Source organism: Babylonia areolata, chromosome 23, assembly GCF_041734735.1.
Source record: "Babylonia areolata isolate BAREFJ2019XMU chromosome 23, ASM4173473v1, whole genome shotgun sequence".
Taxonomy (NCBI): domain Eukaryota; kingdom Metazoa; phylum Mollusca; class Gastropoda; order Neogastropoda; family Buccinidae; genus Babylonia; species Babylonia areolata.
The window spans coordinates 49,424,908-49,445,938 of NC_134898.1; the positions used below are offsets into that span (position 1 = coordinate 49,424,908).

Consider the following 21,031-nt stretch of genomic DNA (forward strand, 5'->3'; position numbering starts at 1 on the left):
TTTGAACGCCATTGTCGATGACCAATAGCGCTCTGACTAAGACTATTTCTTACCACCCAAACATGCTTGGTTCGAATTTGTTTTTACGACTTTTTCTTTTTACCCGAAGCTTTATAAGAGAACACATTTTAACAAATGAAAATGTATTTATCATTTCTTTAAGTGTGTATCACGAGTGGGTCTTGAAGGCTTTGCCTCTTTTGTTCTTCTTGATTTCTCAGGCACCATCTCCTTCTTTCATTCTTTTCTGATGAAAATGACAACAGTAATGATAATGATGATAACGATAATAATGATGATAATTATGATGATTATAATGATAATAGAAAGAAGGAGGAGGAGGAGGAGAAGAAGAAGAAGAGAAAAAAGAACAAAAACAAATACTAGAACAAGAAGAACAAGAAGAAGGATAAGAATTATAACACAAATAAATGAATAATGAAACATATATCAACATCGACAGAAAGAAAGCACTTCCATGGCGTGCACTTCCACAAATACGAATTGCGTGACGCACTTTACATAATGAATGGATCATTTAACAGCACAGGTGAAACCAATTATGGCTAACACCACATACAGAATGGCAGCTGCCAATACAGGGATTTGACCAACAAACATACCACACACGCACACCGCTAAAACACACAACCGCACACACACACGCAAACATACACTCACATACATACACACAAACTCTCTCTCTCTCTCTCTCTCACACACACACACACACACACACACACACACACACACACACACACACACACACACACACACACATACACACACACATACATACGCACACGAACTCAGACACACGCGCACGAACACATTTCCGCACAAACACACACACACACACACAACACATACACGCACGCAAGCACGCACAGACACACAAATACACGCATGCAGACGCGTAGATGCACATACTCACGTACATACAAAAACACTTGCACGATAATGCACACACACACACACACACACACACACACACACGCACGCACACACACACACACACACACACACAACACACACACACACTCAAATCGGAGCAGGATGTAATATTCAGATTCAAGGACTTAGGTAATTCAATACAGTAGTAAATTGCGGGGGGCAAGGGGTGTGGGATATGGTGAGGTGGGTTAGTGGGTTGGTGGGTTGGTTCCGTTGAAATACATACAGAATCTATCAAAAGCTAAGGACCCTGCACTGGGTTGTTTTTTGTTTTTTTTTTCCCCGTGGAGGGTTTGGTGCAAGGATGCTGAAAATTTCGGCAAACAACGGGGTCTGCAGCCAGTGTAATAAACATTCATGATGGTGCACGCCTGCCTAAAACAGATGTTTATAGTGATGGCCCTAGAGGTAACGCGTCCGCCTAGGAAGCGAGAGAATCTGAGCGCGCTGATTCGAATCACAGCTCAGCCGCCGATATTTTCTCCCCCTCCACTAGACCTTGAGTGGTGGTCTGGACGCTAGTCATTCGGATGAGACGATAAACCGAGGTCCCGTGTGCAGCATACACTTAGCGCACGTAAAAGAACCCACGGCAACAAAAGGGTTGTTCCTGGCAAAATTCTGTGGATTTATCCTCTTCGGTAGGAAAAAACAACAAAACAAAACAAACAAACAAAAACAATAACAACAAAAAAACAAAAAACAAACAAAAATGGGTGGCGCTGTAGTGTAGCGACGCGCTCTCCCTGGGGAGAGCAGCCCGAATTTCACACAGAGAAATCTGTTGTGATAAAAATGAAATACAAATACAAATACAAATAAATTCAATAAGAGGCCGGCAGTAGTAAACCTTGTGGAACTTGCATAACTTAATTAAACCGCATCTCGAACTTGCAAAACTTCTGATGAAAACATACTTTTTTGCTTTTATCAAGTGGTGCACAACTTTTTGTGAAGCGTGTAGCCTACTACTGAAAGACTAAAATATGCATCATTGATTTTTATCTCTGTGAAAACCCGATCTTTGTTTGTTGTTGTGGTCCCCAGAGTTGGTTTCCAATTACGTCAGCACTGTAGTCGATACTGTTTGTTTGAATAGACACAGGCTCATTGGGCATTGCGCGTATTGAGAAATACAACCTGCATTGTGTTGGCTATATCAGAAATACTCATTCGACGTTCGATGTGTGTGTGTGTGTGTGTGTGTGTGTGTGTGTGTCTGTGTGTGTGTATTGTATTTCTCTTTTTATCACAACAGATTTCTGAAATTCGGGCTGCTCTTCCCAGGGAGAGCGCTTCGCTACACTACAGCGGCACCCCGCCCGCCCCCCCCCCCCCCCCTCTTTTTTTTTTTTTTTCCTACGTGCAGTTTTATTTGTTTTTCCTAAATATCCTATGGTCCAATTGCAAACGACAATATTTTGCAGATTCCTGTTAAAACTGACGTTGACCAATATGCTTTCTTAAATTCACCCAGCACTGGTAATACGCATTCAACATATCCGATCAAATAAGACTATTTTAAACTGTGTCAAAGTTCAAGTCCTACAACTTGCTTCCCTTGATTTTAGGATTTTGAGAACACGTTTATAACCTTGGTCGGTAGTGGTGCGCGAAGAGAAGAAATAGCGCGGAAATAGCCAGAAATAGCTGATGTTTGACTGGTTCTTTGAAAGGGATATTAAATAAGGTATTAGGAAAAAGTCAAAGCAGACGTTGAACTGTAAAATGCAACCGTTAAGAACGCTTCGAAATGGGGCGGTACACGAATCGTTCGCAATTACACGCTGTTCGCAATTACCCATACCTACCCTACACACGAAGGGGGTTCAGGCACTAGCAGGTCTGCACATATGTTGACCTGGGAGATCGGAAAAATCTCCACCCTTTACCCACCAGGCGCCGTCACCGAGATTCGAACCCGGGACCCTCAGTTTGAAAGTCCAAAGCTTTAACCATTTGGCAATTGTAGGCTTACACCCCTACCCCTGTTCCCATCCTCCAGCAGTGAAAACGCCATATTACTGGATGAGAAAGACAACAGCACAAAAAAAAGAAGAAAAAAAGAAGAAAAAAAGAGAGAACAAAAGAAAAAAAGGTGGGGGAGAAGATGACTGGTTTGATAATGTAAGGGAAGAGAGAGAGAGAGAGAGGGGGGGGGGAGAGAAAGAGAGAGAGAGAAGGGAGAGAGAGAGAGAGAGAGAGAGAAGGGAGAGAGAGAGAGGGGGAAAGAGAGAGGGGGGGAGAGAGAAGGGAGAGAGAGATGGGGAGAGAGAGGGGGGAAAGAGAAAGAGAGAGAGAGAAGGGAGGGAGAGAGAGAGAGAGAAGGGAGAGAGAGAGAGGGGGAAAGAGAGAGGGGGGAGAGAGAAGAGAGAGAGAGAGAGAGGGAGAGGTGGCCTAAAGAGGAATTTGAGAAAGAGAGAGTGCGAGAGAGGGGGGAGTGCAAAGACAGAGAGAAAGGAAGAGAAAGAGAAAGACAGAAAGAGAAAGCTAGAGAGAGACAGAGAGAAAGAGAGAGGGGGAGAGAGAGACAGAGAGGAAGAGAGAGCTAGAGAGAGACAGACAGAAAGGAAGAGAGAGAACGCCCAACTTTTTTGTAGAGACAGAGATAGAGCAAATGAGTGAGAGACGGAGAGCTAGAAAGAAACAGAACGTTTATAATTCATAAATACAGAGAGAGAGACAGAGACAGAGACAGAGGCAGAGACAGGGTTAGGCAGAGAAACAGAAAAAGAGAGACACTGTCAAAGACAGAGTTGGAGAGAAACAATGATAATGACATTTTTCATGTCCATTCAGCGTTGTAACGCCCTTCAAACAAGGGGGAGAGAAAGAACAAGAAATACTTGTGAACACATCTCAAATGATTTGCTTGGTCACTGCAAACACAGACACGCACGCGTGATTTCAATCAAATATATATTCGGTCACGCACGCTCACATTCGCGAAAGGTCGCGAACACCAAGCCACTATCATCCCTATCCAACCCCATCCTTCCCCGTCCCTTAGTTAACACACATACACGCGCCCCCCCCCCCCCCCGCCCCCCTCTCCTCACATACACATGAGGCCAGCGGATCATGCTGACACGAATCGCGAGATTAATTGCTGTCACTATATAATTTTCATTTTCAGTTTCAGTTTTGCAATAAATTTCGCGAATCCCCATATAACACATTCATTATTACATGAAGAAAAACCCTTTATCTTTCGATTCCTTTTCACATGGTGGACAACTAACATCTGACATGTGTTCTTTATCAGCTAAGAACCATCTTTTTTATATACAATTCTTCAGACCACTTACTCTAAGACGGAATCTTAAAGGTTATCTCTGTGCCACTTATTTGTGATACATGGCATATGCTTTTCCGCCTGAAACCAACTGTATTTATCATCGCTCTCTATCTCTGAATGCCAAATTTGCTTCATACATGAAATGTCTGTCTTTGAATTCAGCGATAAAACTGGATTCACACACGATGCCCTGGCCTAGCCATACAATTCCAAAGCCTTTTTTCTACAAAAGTTTTAAAATATTTTGTATCCAGATGTAATGGCCACATTCATTACAACATAAGCATCACAATTGACCCAATCAAACTTGGCAGTCCATCCATCCCTCTTTCCACGTCAGTCAGGAACCTCGGTGTTGTCCTTGACAATACACTGTCCATGCAAAAATTTATCAGTCAGACATGTCAGTCCTGCTACTGCGGCGCATCAGTGCCGTCCGGAAATATCTGTCCACTGACGCAACATCTAGACTTGTCGTTTCTCTCATTCTCTCTCGCCTTGACTATTGTAACTCTCTATTGTCTGGTCTGCCTGCTTCATCCATTCAGCCCCTTCAGCGCATACTGCTGCCCGACTCGTCCTCTGAAAGAAAAGATCTGAGCACATCACTCCTCTTTTGCAACATCTCCACCGGCTCCCTGTTTCACACCGAATAAAGTACAAGATCAGCAATCTATGTTATAGATGCATTCACAAAACTGCCCCTTCCTATCTCTGCGGCTGCCTTCACCTGTACACTCCATCTCGCTCACTACGATCGGCTTCGGATCCACTCTGTTTCCGCATACCCAAACACTCGACTGTTGACCGCCGTTCTTGCGATTGGAATGAACTTCCTCTTTCGCTTCGTCAAGTCTCCACACTCAGCTCTTTCAAGTCTGGCCTTAAACCCCACCTCTTCTCAAAATAGCCTCCCTTGCCTGCCCTTCCTTGTCTTTAGTTTCTACAGTTTTAGAGTTATGCATGCGTGTGAATGGCTGGTGCGAAAGCGCTTTGATTTGTCTCTGCACAAGATTCAACGCTATATAAATACCATTATTAATTAATTTAAAAAAAAAATCTTATGCCTATCTACACAGTCTTGGCATAGGAAGTGAAACAAGTTTTAACAAATATCTAATGCAGTTCACTGATGTACTGATATGCTGTGGGTATCTTCCTGTTTCTCCACAAATCTGTTTGTTTGAGGCGTGCACATGGACATTTAAGAATCTTTTCTTGACACACTTATGGGTGACTTAAATTTGCTTTCTTCTTCCACACCCCACACTTCAGCTGCATATGTCAAAATGGGTCCTGTCTGTGAAGGAGTTTAAAAAAACAGGGCGGGATCTATAACGCCGAGTTTTCTAAGAGACTTCGTTATTTCTATAACACCTTTCCTCCCCTGCCTGCAGGTCTCAGTGCTGATACTCATTTTTGTCGTAAAAATGATTTTCTAGATATTTATACGAGTTTGTTACTTTAACATCTTCATCCCCATAGAACCACCTTTCACTGCTGCCCAGTGTCCCCCCCCCCCGCCCCCTTTCTAAATACCACCACCACCAGTCCCTTCCACACCTCGGTTAAGCCACACACAACTAAAACCGAACATGTGCAGCTTACATCGTAAAAATTAGGCTAGTTTAATTTACCACGTGCATCCAGATCAAACGATATTTTGGAGACTTTGTGAGGTAATCTAGGCTCGTTCTCAATAATTTTAGCCAGTATCTACAACCTAATTTATGTAAATTAAATACCTCTTTGTTTCTCCATATGTGAAATAATTTGGTGTTCGGAAAAACAGAGAAAGAGAGAGAGAGAAGTAAAGAGAGAGACAGAGAGAGAGAGAGAGAGAACAACAAAAACAACACAAAAAAAAAACCCAAGCAAAAAGAAAACAACAACAAACGTGTTATTGAAAATAACCACAAAAAAAGAAACAAAAAGAAACAAAATAAAAAGTGAAACAAACACAAATAAAGTCAAATGAAAGCGAATCTGTCCAGCATGTTCCATTGCGCGTTGTCTGATTTAAACATCAACCACACTAGCAACTGCATGAACAACGAGAAGGAATATCGGCTGATTAAACGTCAACCACACTAGCAACTGCATGAACAACGAGAAGGAATATCGGCTGATTAAACGTCAACCACACTAGCGACTGCATGAACAACGAGAAGGAATATCGGCTGATTAAACGTCAACCACACTAGCAACTGCATGAACAACAAGAAGGAATATCGGCTGATTAAACATCAACCACACTAGCAACTGCATGAACAACGAGAAGGAATATCGGCTGATTAAACATCAACCACACTAGCAACTGCATGAACAACGAGAAGGAATATCGGCTGATTAAACGTCAAACACACTAGCAACTGCATGAACAACGAGAAGGAATATCGGCTGATTAAACGTCAACCACACTAGCAACTGCATGAACAACGAGAAGGAATATCGGCTGATTAAACGTCAAACGCACTAACGACTACATGAACAACAAGAAGGGATAGTCGACAACCACCACCAACAAACAACAACAGCAACGACTACGATGACGACAACCACGATGACTAAAACGTCATCATTAAATTTGCACGTGCAAAATGGCCCCAGGCTAAATTCATTAGCTGACTGAATGTCAAATCTCTGTCATGCTGGGACCGTCTGATTGTGTTGGAGGACTGACACTTCTGATGTATCCCTTGGTTAACCGTGAATAATGTACACCCGCCTGCCCATACCATTAGGCCTCATCGCCTACCCTATCCCAGCCCCACCCTCATCATTTTTTTAACAACTATTCCACTTGGTTTTAAGCCAACCTTCTGTGTCCCATTGCCCTCAGTTTCAGTCCAGGTACGACCCTGTGTGGTCCACTGTGCTATCAGCATTAATTAAAAAAGATCCCCATACTTACCCTGCTACTCTGATTTCGATTTTCACGGAAGAAAGGATTTTGAGTGAGTAGACAGCCGGTTTCATCAGAAGCGCACGGTTTTCCCAGAAAACCTGGTTAGGCAAATCTGTGTGTGTGTGTGTGTGTCAAATTTCGTCAAAATATCTCCCTCTCTCTCCCACACACACACATAGTGACCACACACACACACACACAAGAGCTAAAACCGTTTTCGTGTGATCATCCTGTGATTGTGTGAGATGATAATCAAAATGGGAGGGTGGGAGGTGGGTGGGGATGGGCAGGGGGTGGGGGTGGGGGTAGGAGGAAATGGACGTGGGGGTGAGGAGAAAGACGACTCTTGTAACGCTCACAGTCCATCTATCGTGGTTAGAAACAAAAAGGTCAGTCCATTTGGTGTCGATATGAGGACGGCGCTAGACCGCATGTTTTATCAGAATAGCTGGAGAGGTTGTAAGGGTAGTCCATTCGTTGTCGATATGAGAACAGTGACAGACTGCATGTTTTATTCGGAGAGCTCATCAAAATAGCTGAACGGGTAGGAGGGTAATCCATTCGTTGTCAGTGATAGAATGCAAGTTTTAGAGGGCGAGTCCATCATGATAAACTGAAGGTCCATTCCCCGAGATGCGGTCGGCTGAGTTCCCATAGGCATTGTCTCAGTTAATGGCATTGCAGTTTGCGTCGTTTTGAAACGGCTTTTTCAATTCAGATACCTCGTAACTTTATAGTTATGCATTATTTCATTTACGTGCATGTTCATACTTTGTGCTTTGTAACCACACCACTCACACTGTGGTCACGTTTTTAAAAAATGTTTGTTGTTGTTGTTCTCTTCCACCTCTCAGGAATGTTCTCGGAAAGAAATCATGACTGTGTCACTCGTTCTGACTTTGCACTGCTCCGCTCCCCCCTGCCCCCCTCCCCCGCCCACTTCCCACCCTCCATCTACCTGGTTTTCCCCAACTCACCATTCATCACCCTCCCCCCTCCTCTCCATAGCAGTCAAACTCAAATTTGAAAATCGATGAACAAAGTGTCTACAATCACCAGAATGCGTGACGGGACATTAAACAAAATTCATCGTCATTGTGAACACACACACACACACACACACACACACACACACACACCTACACCTACACACACACACACACACACACACACACACACCTATACCTACACACACACACACACACACACACACACACACACACACACACACATACACACACACACACACACACAAACAAAAACAACAAGAAAAAACACCAACAACAAAACACTCGGCTCACTGAATTAGTCCCCAAAAGTGAACAGCTTGTTATCTGCCCGTGCACGTGCGCACCATGCCAGTTTCAGCAAAGCACACGCCATGTCAGTTTCAGCAAAGCACGCGCCACGGCATTTCAGCAAAGCACGCGCCATGTCAGTTTCAGCAAAGCACGCGCCATGTCAGTTTCAGCAAAGCACGCGTGTAAGTTTCAGCAAAGCACGCGCCACGGCATTTCAACAAAGCACGCGCCATGTCAGTTTCAGCAAAGCACGCGCCATGTCAGTTTCAGCAAAGCACGCGCCACATCATCACTCTTCCCATCCACTGTTCAGACCTTCTGGTGGTCCAGGGAAGCAGCCATTCGGATGAAACGATAAACCGCGTGCTGCATGTAAAATTTAGCGTACGTAAAAGGGCGGTGTGGTGACGCATTCTCCACGGGGAGAGCAGCCTCAATAATTTGCTTGAATTCGACGCTAGATAAAAACAAAAGCAAAAACAAACCCACACACACTGCGTTTGAACCAAACCATTATCTTGAAAAAAAAAAAAAAAAAAAAGAAAAGAAAAAAAAAAGAAAACATTTTTGAATTACTTTTTTTTTTTTTTAACCCACTGAACGTGACAATATGTACTGAATGGGTAAAGAAAATGATATGGAAATGGCATGTGTAAATCTTTCTACCTATCTACCTATCCATCTATCTATGATTTTTTTGTTGTTGTATCATGACAACGTTTTCTACGCTTCTTCTACTTCTTCGTGGAAAACAGACATCTTGGCTTAAATCAAATTAATCCTTATTTCTATCTCTCCCTCCCTGTCTTCCTCTTTCTGTGTACATGTACACACACACACACACACACACACACACACACACACACACACACACACACACACACACACACACACACACACTATTAAGTTAGCGGTAATAAGTATAGAACATGTAATAACATTGTCCATAATGAAAAGACTCGAAAGAAAATGAGATGCACTTTGTTCTCTGTTGTACAGCTTTAAGTAACACTCGAGAAAAAGAATCATAAAGTTTGAATATTATAGACTACCATCTCTGTTTGAATTGAACTTATCAATATCTTCACCCTACTCTGAAACTGTTCAGAACCTTTCTTTGTGTTTACATAAAGCTTTCAAATTCCGAGAAACCACACTTCGTCATAAGAAAATTGTGTTGTCTGCATTACGTTTCGTAACGTAGGCTACACTGCATTTCCCCTTTATATTGTATTTTCGCTTTTGTTGTAATATGTTGTTTTCATCATATAATATTCACATACTCCATCATAAGGGTTTTGGCTTGAATGATGTGAATAAAGCATTGTGAGAACTGAGTTACTTTGTGTAATCATACACGATATTGCCCGTTTCTTGGTCTCACCTTATTCCCTGTACACCCCCCCCCCCTCTCTCTCTGTCTCACCCACTCGCTCTATGTGTGTGTGTGCCTGTGTCTCTGTCCCCGTCGCTCTCTTTCCATCTACCTCTCTCTTCTTTCAGCAGAAAGACACCCATCCAGAATCAGCGAGACAGAGACAGACAGAGAGAAGGCAGAGACAGAGACACCATGGACAAATTCGACACCACCTCCTCCATGTCCTCCTCCCAGGAGCAGCAGAAAAGTTCCCCAGGGGGCAAGTCAGAGGAGGGGGGTCAGGGCCTGAGGGGGTTGCTGAGCGACTTCACACAGGACACTTCCATGCACGGGCTGGGCCGTGTCGTGTCGTCACGCTACCTGTGGCTGCGTGGGTTGTGGGCCTTGTTTGTCCTGGCTGCTGCAGGTAGGGTCTCTGTGTGTGTCAATAACATACATTTAAGAAAAAAAAGTATAGAATGATTTTGATTTTATTACCAATGATAAACCTCAAGGTTTGTGAAACACGGGGCACGCATATGTACATGTGTGTGTGTGTGTGTGTGTGTGTGTGTGTGTGTGTGTGTGTGTGTGTGTGTGTGTGTGCTTGCGTCCATGCATCTACATATGAGTACATGTCCATCCTTTGCAAACGTACCCGTGTGTATTTTAGCGATAAGTCTGTTTAAAGTGACATGACTCCACCCCCTTGCCTGGAAATTCCTTTATGATCCTTCTTCCACCCCAGCCTTTCTCCTTGAAACAGGTTTCAATGGTAACCTTATCACTTTCACTCAAAAGCATGGCTGGTCCTTCCAGACTGAAACTTTGGACAGAACTGATTTTGGATACAGACGACAATAAAAAAAATCAAGACTTGACAGGCTATTTTTAGACTGACACTGATTGACAGGTGCCAACACCTGGCAGCTGGTATGAACATGATGATGGTCACATTGCGCAGCTCTGATATTGGATTTTTGGACATGCTGTTTTGAATTTGACAATATTCGCATAATTTGCGTCCGAACTTTTAGATGTTTTGCAGACTTGTTGATGATACCCTAAGGTTACTGTGTGAAAATGTTCAATGAATTCGGTTTCTCTATCACCGAGAAAATACTTGTCAAAAAGCGGTTCACTTTTTTTTTGGGTCACTCGATATATAACATAAAAGAACATGCTAACTGAATTGGTACGTTTACGTTAATGATGGAAAATGCATATTTGATTGCCAAGTCAAACAAATCTTGGACGAAACTTAACTTATAAATCATTCAACCTTACTCCGCTCATTACTAAACTGACACGAATCACAGCTACATCTAAAACACAAACAGATGATATTTACACATCTTCTACCAGTAGGTGGATAGAAATTGGTTCAGCAATATTCGGCTGCAGTGGTAATCTCCCTGCTTGTTTTACGTGGTTAAAAACAACAACAAACTAACAGAAACTGACACAAATTTCTTAAGAATAGAAACTTCTCATATTTTGACAATAATTCTTTTTTTTCTGTATTTCATTTACTCGTGTCTATATTCCGTCAATCAGTTCACAAGCCAACACGAAGCCTATGATTTTTCTTTTCTTTTCTGAAAAGGGCGGGCGCAATAGCCGAGTGGTTAAAGCGTTGGACTTTCAGTCTGAGGGTCACGGGTTCGAATCTTATCATTGGACTAAAAAATACATTCACAACACGAATCTGTTGTGATCTGTCTCTCCATCATTTAAAATGAAATGGGAATCTTATAAGAAATGTATTGAATGCCTTGTGTTTCTTTGATACTGTAAAACGTCTTTCCTCTTATGAAAATGGCACGATCCCTGGCAGTTTCAAGAAGATATACTTAGGCTGCGTTTGTTGAACTTGTATCATTGGTGTATGTATATATATACATACATGTACACACACACACACACACACACACACACACACACTGTCTCTCTCTCTTTCACTCTCCCACACCCACACTTATGCACTAGCATACCTTCACACACACACACACACACACACACACACACACACACACACACACACACACACACAATATTTAACAAAGAAGAAGAAGAAATGAATAAATTAACATAAAAGAGAGAGAAGAGAGAGAACAAAACTAAGAAGACAAAAAAGTAGTGTACTTCACCGCACACATACAGTATGCAGTCATTAGATTAAGGTTTCATAATGTAATCAAGACGACATATTACATGTTAGAGTCGAAGAGTTCCACTAATTAGAATAATGAGAATTTTGCTCTTCAAGTAAATCTGACGCTATCACCCAAAACGAAACACTAATTTGGATTAAACAATACATGGGGTAAACTCTGCAGCATATAATACATTAAAAAAGAAAGAAAAAAAAAGGGTGAAACAAATTAGAACAAGAGAGGCAAGGCCTTCAAGACTCACTTGTGATACACTTAAAAAAATCCAAGCTTTTTATGTACTGAGTATAATTTCAAAATGTAATGTTTAAGATGAGAAAGATCAGTTTAAAGCAAATTAAGTCCCCTAGCATTAATTACAGAGTAATTTCCCTTTTTTACTATCTGCACCAAAACGTTTGCAAAATTAATAAAACTTCCATGCTTAGCAAAAGAAGTTCCTGTTTGAACAAAAAATGATAATAATGACTGTTTTTGGGTCGAATATCAGATCAAAGTGCCAAGTTTAGAGAATACAAAAAAAATATAAATATAACAGTAAATGTAGTTTGCATATAATTAGGCTTCATTTTTTACTTTTTGTGCCCATCCCAGAGGTGCAATATTGTTTTAAACAAGATGACTGGAAAGAACTGAATTTTTCCTATTTTTACGCCTAATTTGGTGTCAACTGACAAAGTATTTGCAGAGAAAATGTCAATGTTAAAGTTTACCACGAACACACAGACACACAGACACAGACACAGACACACAGACACACACACACACAGACAACCGGTTTAAAACATAGACTCACTTTGTTTACACAAGTGAGTCAAAAACCGACCAATTGGATGGGTTTTGATTAAGTCAGCTGCAGTTTTTGCCAGAGACCAACCATTTTCTTTGCTAGGGTGAAAAACGATGAACATGGTAAATGGAAGATTAAAGGATGTAATCATATCATGAAGGAGTTTGAAATGTGGATGTGTGTCTGAACATTCGAGCAAAAAATGTGGAAGGGTCAATGGTCTCACCACAAACACATAGTGGTGACGGTTTCAAAAATCTGCATAACCATGCATTAATTCTTAGTCTGCGTGTCAGGTTTCTTGTGGAAATTGATCCGGGTAGGAGGGGCGGGGGGTTGTGCCTTTCTTTACTGGAAGAGAGAGAGATCCCACCAAAGATTCTTATTTCAGTTTTCTAAGAACTGTTTCTGTCTGAAACTCTAGATATATGTTGAGAGAATAGTACAGACTTCTGAAACAGAAATAGGAATATTGTAACTGATTCACACACACACACACACACACACACACACACACACACACACACATACACTTCATACCCCGTCGCAGTTCACAAATCTGTACAGCCCAAATACAATGGTCCTCATCCAGAATCACATCAAACCGGACATCACAAATCTGTACAGCCCAAATACAATGATCCTCATCCAGAATCACATCAAACCGGACATCACAAATCTGTACAGCCCAAATACAATGATCCTCATCCAGAATCACATCAAACCGGACATCACAAATCTGTACAGCCCAAATACAATGGTCCTCATCCAGAATCACATCAAACTGGACATCACAAATCTGTACAGCCCAAATACAATGGTCCTCATCAAGAGTCACATCAAGTTAGACATCACAAATCCGTACAGCCCAAATACAATGATCCTCATCCAGAATAACATCAAACCGGACATCACAAATCTGTACAGCCCAAATACAATGATTCTCATCCAGAATCACATCAAGCCGGACATCACAAATCTGTAAAGCCCAAATACAATGATCCTCATCCAGAATCACATCAAGCTAAACATCACAAATCTGTAAAGCCCAAATGCAATGATCCTCATCAAGAGTCACATCAAGTTAGACATCACAAATCCGTACAGCCCAAATACAATGGTCCTCATCAAGAGTCACATCAAACCGGACATCACAAATCTGTACAGCCCAAATACAATGGTCCTCATCAAGAGTCACATCAAACCGGACATCACAAATCTGTAAAGCCCAAATACAATCATCCTCATTAAGAGTCACATCAAACCGGACATCACAAATCTGTACAGCCCAAATACAATGATCCTCATCAAGAGTCACATCAAACCGGACATCACAAATCTGTACAGCCCAAATACAATCATCCTCATTAAGAGTCACATCAAACCGGACATCACAAATCTGTACAGCCCAAATACAATCATCCTCATTAAGAGTCACATCAAACCGGACATCACAAATCTGTACAGCCCAAATACAATCATCCTCATTAAGAGTCACATCAAACCGGACATCACAAATCTGTACAGCCCAAATACAATGATTCTCATCCAGAATCACATCAAGTTAGACATCACAAATCTGTACAGCCCAAATACAATGGTCCTCATCCAGAATCACATCAAACCGGACATCACAAATCTGTACAGCCCAAATACAATGGTCCTCATCCAGAATCACATCAAACCGGACATCACAAATCTGTACAGCCCAAATACAATGGTCCTCATCCAGAATCACATCAAACCGGACATCACAAATCTGTACAGCCCAAATACAATGGTCCTCATCCAGAATCACATCAAACCGGACATCACAAATCTGTACAGCCCAAATACAATGGTCCTCATCCAGAATCACATCAAACTGGACATCACAAATCTGTACAGCCCAAATACAATGGTCCTCATCAAGAGTCACATCAAGTTAGACATCACAAATCCGTACAGCCCAAATACAATGATCCTCATCCAGAATAACATCAAACCGGACATCACAAATCTGTACAGCCCAAATACAATGATTCTCATCCAGAATCACATCAAACCGGACATCACAAATCTGTAAAGCCCAAATACAATGATCCTCATCCAGAATCACATCAAGCTAAACATCACCAATCTGTAAAGCCCAAATGCAATGATCCTCATCAAGAGTCACATCAAGTTAGACATCACAAATCCGTACAGCCCAAATACAATGGTCCTCATCCAGAATCACATCAAACCGGACATCACAAATCTGTACAGCCCAAATACAATGGTCCTCATCCAGAATCACATCAAACCGGACATCACAAATCTGTACAGCCCAAATACAATCATCCTCATCAAGAGTCACATCAAACCGGACATCACAAATCTGTACAGCCCAAATACAATCATCCTCATTAAGAGTCACATCAAACCGGACATCACAAATCTGTACAGCCCAAATACAATCATCCTCATTAAGAGTCACATCAAACCGGACATCACAAATCTGTACAGCCCAAATACAATCATCCTCATTAAGAGTCACATCAAACCGGACATCACAAATCTGTACAGCCCAAATACAATGATTCTCATCCAGAATCACATCAAGTTAGACATCACAAATCTGTACAGCCCAAATACAATGATTCTCATCCAGAATCACATCAAACTGGACATCACAAATCTGTACAGCCCAAATACAATGGTCCTCATCCAGAATCACATCAAACCGGACATTACAAATCTGTACAGCCCAAATACAATGGTCCTCATCTAGAATCACATCAAACCGGACATCACAAATCTGTACAGCCCAAATACAATGGTCCTCATCCAGAATCACATCAAACCGGACATCACAAATCTGTACAGCCCAAATACAATGGTCCTCATCCAGAATCACATCAAACCGGACATCACAAATCTGTACAGCCCAAATACAATGGTCCTCATCAAGAGTCACATCAAACCGGACATCACAAATCTGTACAGCCCAAATACAATCATCCTCATTAAGAGTCACATCAAACCGGACATCACAAATCTGTACAGCCCAAATACAATCATCCTCATCAAGAGTCACATCAAACCGGACATCACAAATCTGTACAGCCCAAATACAATGATTCTCATCCAGAATCACATCAAACTGGACATCACAAATCTGTACAGCCCAAATACAATGGTCCTCATCCAGAATCACATCAAACCGGACATCACAAATCTGTACAGCCCAAATACAATGGTCCTCATCTAGAATCACATCAAACCGGACATCACAAATCTGTACAGCCCAAATACAATGGTCCTCATCCAGAATCACATCAAACCGGACATCACAAATCTGTACAGCCCAAATACAATGGTCCTCATCCAGAATCACATCAAACCGGACATCACAAATCTGTACAGCCCAAATACAATGATCCTCATCAAGAGTCACATCAAACCGGACATCACAAATCTGTACAGCCCAAATACAATGATCCTCATCAAGAATCACATCAAGTTAGACATTACAAATCTGTACAGCCCAAATACAATGATTCTCATCCAGAATCACATCAAACTGGACATCACAAACCTGTACAGCCCAAATACAATGGTCCTCATCAAGAGTCACATCAAGTTAGACATCACAAACCTGTACAGCCCAAATACAATGGTCCTCATCAAGAGTCACATCAAGTTAGACATCACAAACCTGTACAGCCCAAATACAATGGTCCTCATCAAGAGTCACATCAAGTTAGACATCACAAATCTGTACAGCCCAAATACAATGATCCTCATCCAGAATCACATCAAACCGGACATCACAAATCTGTACAGCCCAAATACAATGGTCCTCATCCAGAATCACATCAAACCGGACATCACAAATCTGTACAGCCCAAATACAATGATCCTCAACAAGAGTCACATCACGCTAGACATCACGTTGTGTCCAGTTTCAGCAAGTCACATCAAACACATTATCACCCTCCTGTGTCTGACTAATTTTGTCGTTGTTATCCAGTATCCCTTCCAACTGTCATCAAATCTTTTTTTTTTCTTTTCAAAAGCTGTTACTTTTCACCGTTTCGTATCACACCACAGAAAGATATTTTCGCTCCAGGTGACACCCCTGATAATACAAAATAATAATAATAATAATAATAATAATAAGATATATATATATATATAATTTTCGTAATACAAAAAGATAAAAGGAGAATCGGTCCTTTCAATTCTAGCCTCATTTACTTGGGTGGCTTTTTGTAGAATGTCACATTGTCTTTGTAAATGTGCACACAAGCCATAATGTTTTGAAGAAAACAAACAAATAAACAAACAAAAAAGATACCGTGCAAATCTCACGGACATGTTTGTGAGCAGTGTAATTCTACAATGTGTACACAACTTTACAGATGAGTCTGAGAGTTCTTGCCATCAATGTGTGTATGTGTTTGTTTATGTCTATGTCTGTCTGTTTGTCTGTCTGCATGTTCTTCACTTATTTATTATGCATGCAGTGTATGTGTACATGCATTTGTTAGGTATGTGCATGAGTATACACTGCTTTTTTCATCTCTTCTTTTTTGTTTTGCTTTGGATTCATCTGTTCCTTTCTTTTGCCCTGAGGGCTGGAACTAAGAAGCATGCCTGATTATTCTACTTCGCTCATCAAACGATCGAACACGTTATTGTTTCCGTTACCATTATCGTTGTGTGTGTGTGTGTGTGTGTGTGTGTGTGTGTGTGTGTGTGTGTGTGTGTGTGTGTGTGTATTTACACACGCACACTCGCGCACGCCTGTATATTATTCATGTATACTAGACACGTCCTCCAGACAGCCAAAAGCAAATCGATGACTTTGCTGACTAAAAAGCAAGTCCGTCTGTAGATTTTACTTTGCCGACAGTATACCACCACCCCCCTAAAACAGAAAGAAAAAAAAGAAGAAGAAGAAGAAAAAAAAAGAAAGAAAAAAAGAAAGAAAAAAAAAAAAAAAAAAAAAAACAGAAGAAAAAGAAAAGGAAAAAGAACCGTCTATAAACCTAAAAGACTTTCTTAACAGTTTGTGTTTGTTTATTCATGTGTTCAGGGGAGAATAATGTGCCGTGAAATCCCTTTGGCTGGCATGCATGGCGTGACTTGTGTCCCCTGTCTGTTTTAATCCGCCTGAATGCTTTGAAGCCCGTGGGGAGCGAGGTGGGCGTTCACACAGACAGACGCATTCACAGACTGCTGACAGAGAGAAAGAAAAGAAGGTGAAGGGAGGGGGGTGGAGGGTGAGGGGGTGGGGGTGGGGGGACGAGCGGGGGGGGGGGGGGGTGGAGGTTGGGGGTTAGGGGGGACCAGCGGTGGGGGGTGGAGGTTGGGGGTTAGGGGGTGGGGGACGAGCGGTGGGGGGTGGAGGGTGAGGGGTTAGGGGGGGGGGACGAGCGGTGGGGGGTAGAGGGTGGGGGGGGTGGAGGTTGGGGGTTGGGGGTGGGGGGACGAGCGGTGGGGGGTGGAGGGTGGGGGGGGTGGAGGTTGGGGGTTGGGGGTGGGGGGACGAGCGGTGGGGGGTGGAGGGTGGGGGGTGGAGGGGGGGACGAGCGGTGGGGGGTGGAGGGTGGGGGGTTGGGGGGGGGACGAGCGGTGGGGGGTGGAGGGGGGGTGGAGGGTGGGGGGAGGGGGGGGGGGGGTGGAAAAAGCATGGAGTTCAGAAAGAATGGTGTATTAGACGGGAAATTTTATAGCGCTGCAACGGTGACGCTGGTCGATGGTAAGTCATTCGTGCTCTTTTTGTTGTTGTTGTCGTTGTCGTTGTTGTTGTTGTTGTTGTCGTTGTTGTTGATGTTGCACTGGCTCTTAGTGCTGCAGCCTTGGGGGTGGGGGGAAGGGAGGTGGGGGTATGGGGGTTGGGGGGGGGGGGGTGGCGAGTGGGCTGGGTTTATTGGCAGGGGGTCCAGTTGACATCTTGGCATCATCCCAGCGCCGACTTCCCTGAAGCTGGAGTGGCCGTGGATTGGGGAGTGGGGATGGTGGTACTCGGGTTAGACACCCCTCGCCACTTTTATCAACATCTAGCCCAGATCGTCGGGACAGCAGTTGCCTCCTCTGCTGTTCTGATGGTCTTGGGGACACGACTATTGTACGCGCGCGTGTATGTTTTGTTTGCGCTAGATGGTTTATGTGATGTCTAAGGGTACTGAAGACTGTACATGTTGTCATGGAATGAAAAGTATTACTCCCTTGTCTTCAGGGCTTAGATTCTGAATGGACACTAACAAATGTCAGTGTCAGTGTCAATGTCAGTCTCCATCTTTCTCTTTCACTCTCTCCCTTCCTTCTGTCCCTCTCGCACTCACATTCTCTCTCTCTCTCTCTCCTTCTCCCTCACACACACACCTGCGCGCTCGCGCACACACACACACACACACGCGCGCATTCTTTCTCAGACATACACATACACATTCTCTCTCAGACACACAAACACACACACACACAAAAACAAACCCCCCCCCCAAGCCCCCCACACATACGTGTATCGATATCGACATCAACAGAGAACCCCAAGAGACAGACAGCCAGACAGACAGACAGACAGACAGACAGACAGACAAAGACAGCAGCCAGGACGAACAAAAGGACACAGAAAGACAACCAGCACAACAGTCCCCATCCAACACAATATTCATGACGAACACAGTCGTTTCTTCATCCGTAACTGGACAGAGTCATCAACGCCAACGCAAGCTGTCAGTCAGCTGAAACAACCGGACAAGCTATCTAAAAAAAAAAAAAAGAATAAAAAACAAACAAACAAACAACAACAACAACAACAACAACAACAAACAACACACACACACACACACACACAAAACACACGAAACGCAATAGGTCTATAAACATTTTAAAAAGTGGGGAAAAGCCAACATGCTCAGGCTGGCAGCCTAAAAAACTGTAAACAAACTACAGAACAAACAAACGAAACCCGAAAAAAACACCCAACACCACGAGGATGCTTGCTGAATTATGGATAATCTGACGACCAGTGTGTGACTGACTGTCACCATGACAAAAAGAGGCTGAGAGGAAGAGTATTCGGTGAGTGAAGTTCGCGCGTATTGTGTGTGTGTGTGTGTGTGTGTGTGTGTTTTGCTTGCGCGAGATGGTTTGTGTGAGGTCTATGGGTAATGAACACTATATGTTATCACGGAAATTCACCTTTGTCTTCAGAGCTTAACTGCTGACTGGACAATAACATATGTCAGTGTCAGTGTCAGAGTCATTGTCAATATCCATCTTTTTCCTTCGCTCATTCCCTTCCTTCTCTCTCACACATACTCCTGCACGCGCGCGCGCACACACACACACACACACACACACACATACATTTTTTCTCAGACATACACACACACATTCTCTCTCAGACACACACACACACACACACACACACACACGCACACACACCCACACCCGCGGACGCACGCACGCACGCACACACACGCACGCACACACACACACGCACGCACGCACGCACACACACACACACACACACACACACACACGGGCATCGAAATCTACGTCAACAGAGAACAACCCCAAGAGACAGCCAGCCAGCCAGCCAGACAGACAGACAGACAGACAAAGACAGCAGCCAGGACGAACAAAAGGACACAGAAAGACAACCAGCACAACAGTCCCCATCCAACACAATATTCATGACGAACACAGTCGTTTCTTCATCCGTAACTGGATAGAGTCATCAACGCCAACGCAAGCTGTCAGTCAGCTGAAACAAAAAACCGGACAAGCTATCTAAAAAAAAAAAAAAGCGTGTAGCAATATTCCCAACAAACGTAGAAAACAAACAAAAAACCCACAAAAACAACAAAAACAACACCAACAACAAAACAAAACAACAAACAAACAACACCAACAAAAGTCAGCGGAACAGCCAACCTGCGCAGAATGGCAGAATAAAAACTATAAACAAACAACAGAACAAACAAACAAACCCCCCAAAAAAAAACAACAACAAAAACAATCCCAAAACACACACCCAGCACCACTAGGATGCTTGCTGAATTATGGATAATCTGACGACCAGTGTGTGACTGACCGTCACCATGACAAAAAAAGAGGCTTTCGGGAAAGGTATTTGGTGACTGAAGTACGTGTGTGTGTGTGTGTGTGTGTGTGTGTTGCTGTCTTCAGTTTAACGTCTTTCCACTTGAAGTGATATTAGACGGGAAAAAAACAAAACAAAACAAAAACAAAAACGTGGGGGTAGGGGCTGT

General features: G+C 42.8%; 1 protein-coding gene across 1 annotated transcript in view; it reads left to right on the forward strand.

The window, feature by feature from the left end:
- Positions 1-10,031: 10,031 nt before the first annotated feature.
- The window catches only part of LOC143297703 (uncharacterized), a 20,514-nt gene continuing 9,514 nt past the window's right edge, over positions 10,032-21,031 (forward strand). Inside the window, exon 1 of the mRNA XM_076610125.1 lies at positions 10,032-10,245. Within this exon, the coding sequence (XP_076466240.1) occupies positions 10,032-10,245 (214 nt within the window). The remainder of the gene's footprint in view (positions 10,246-21,031) is intronic.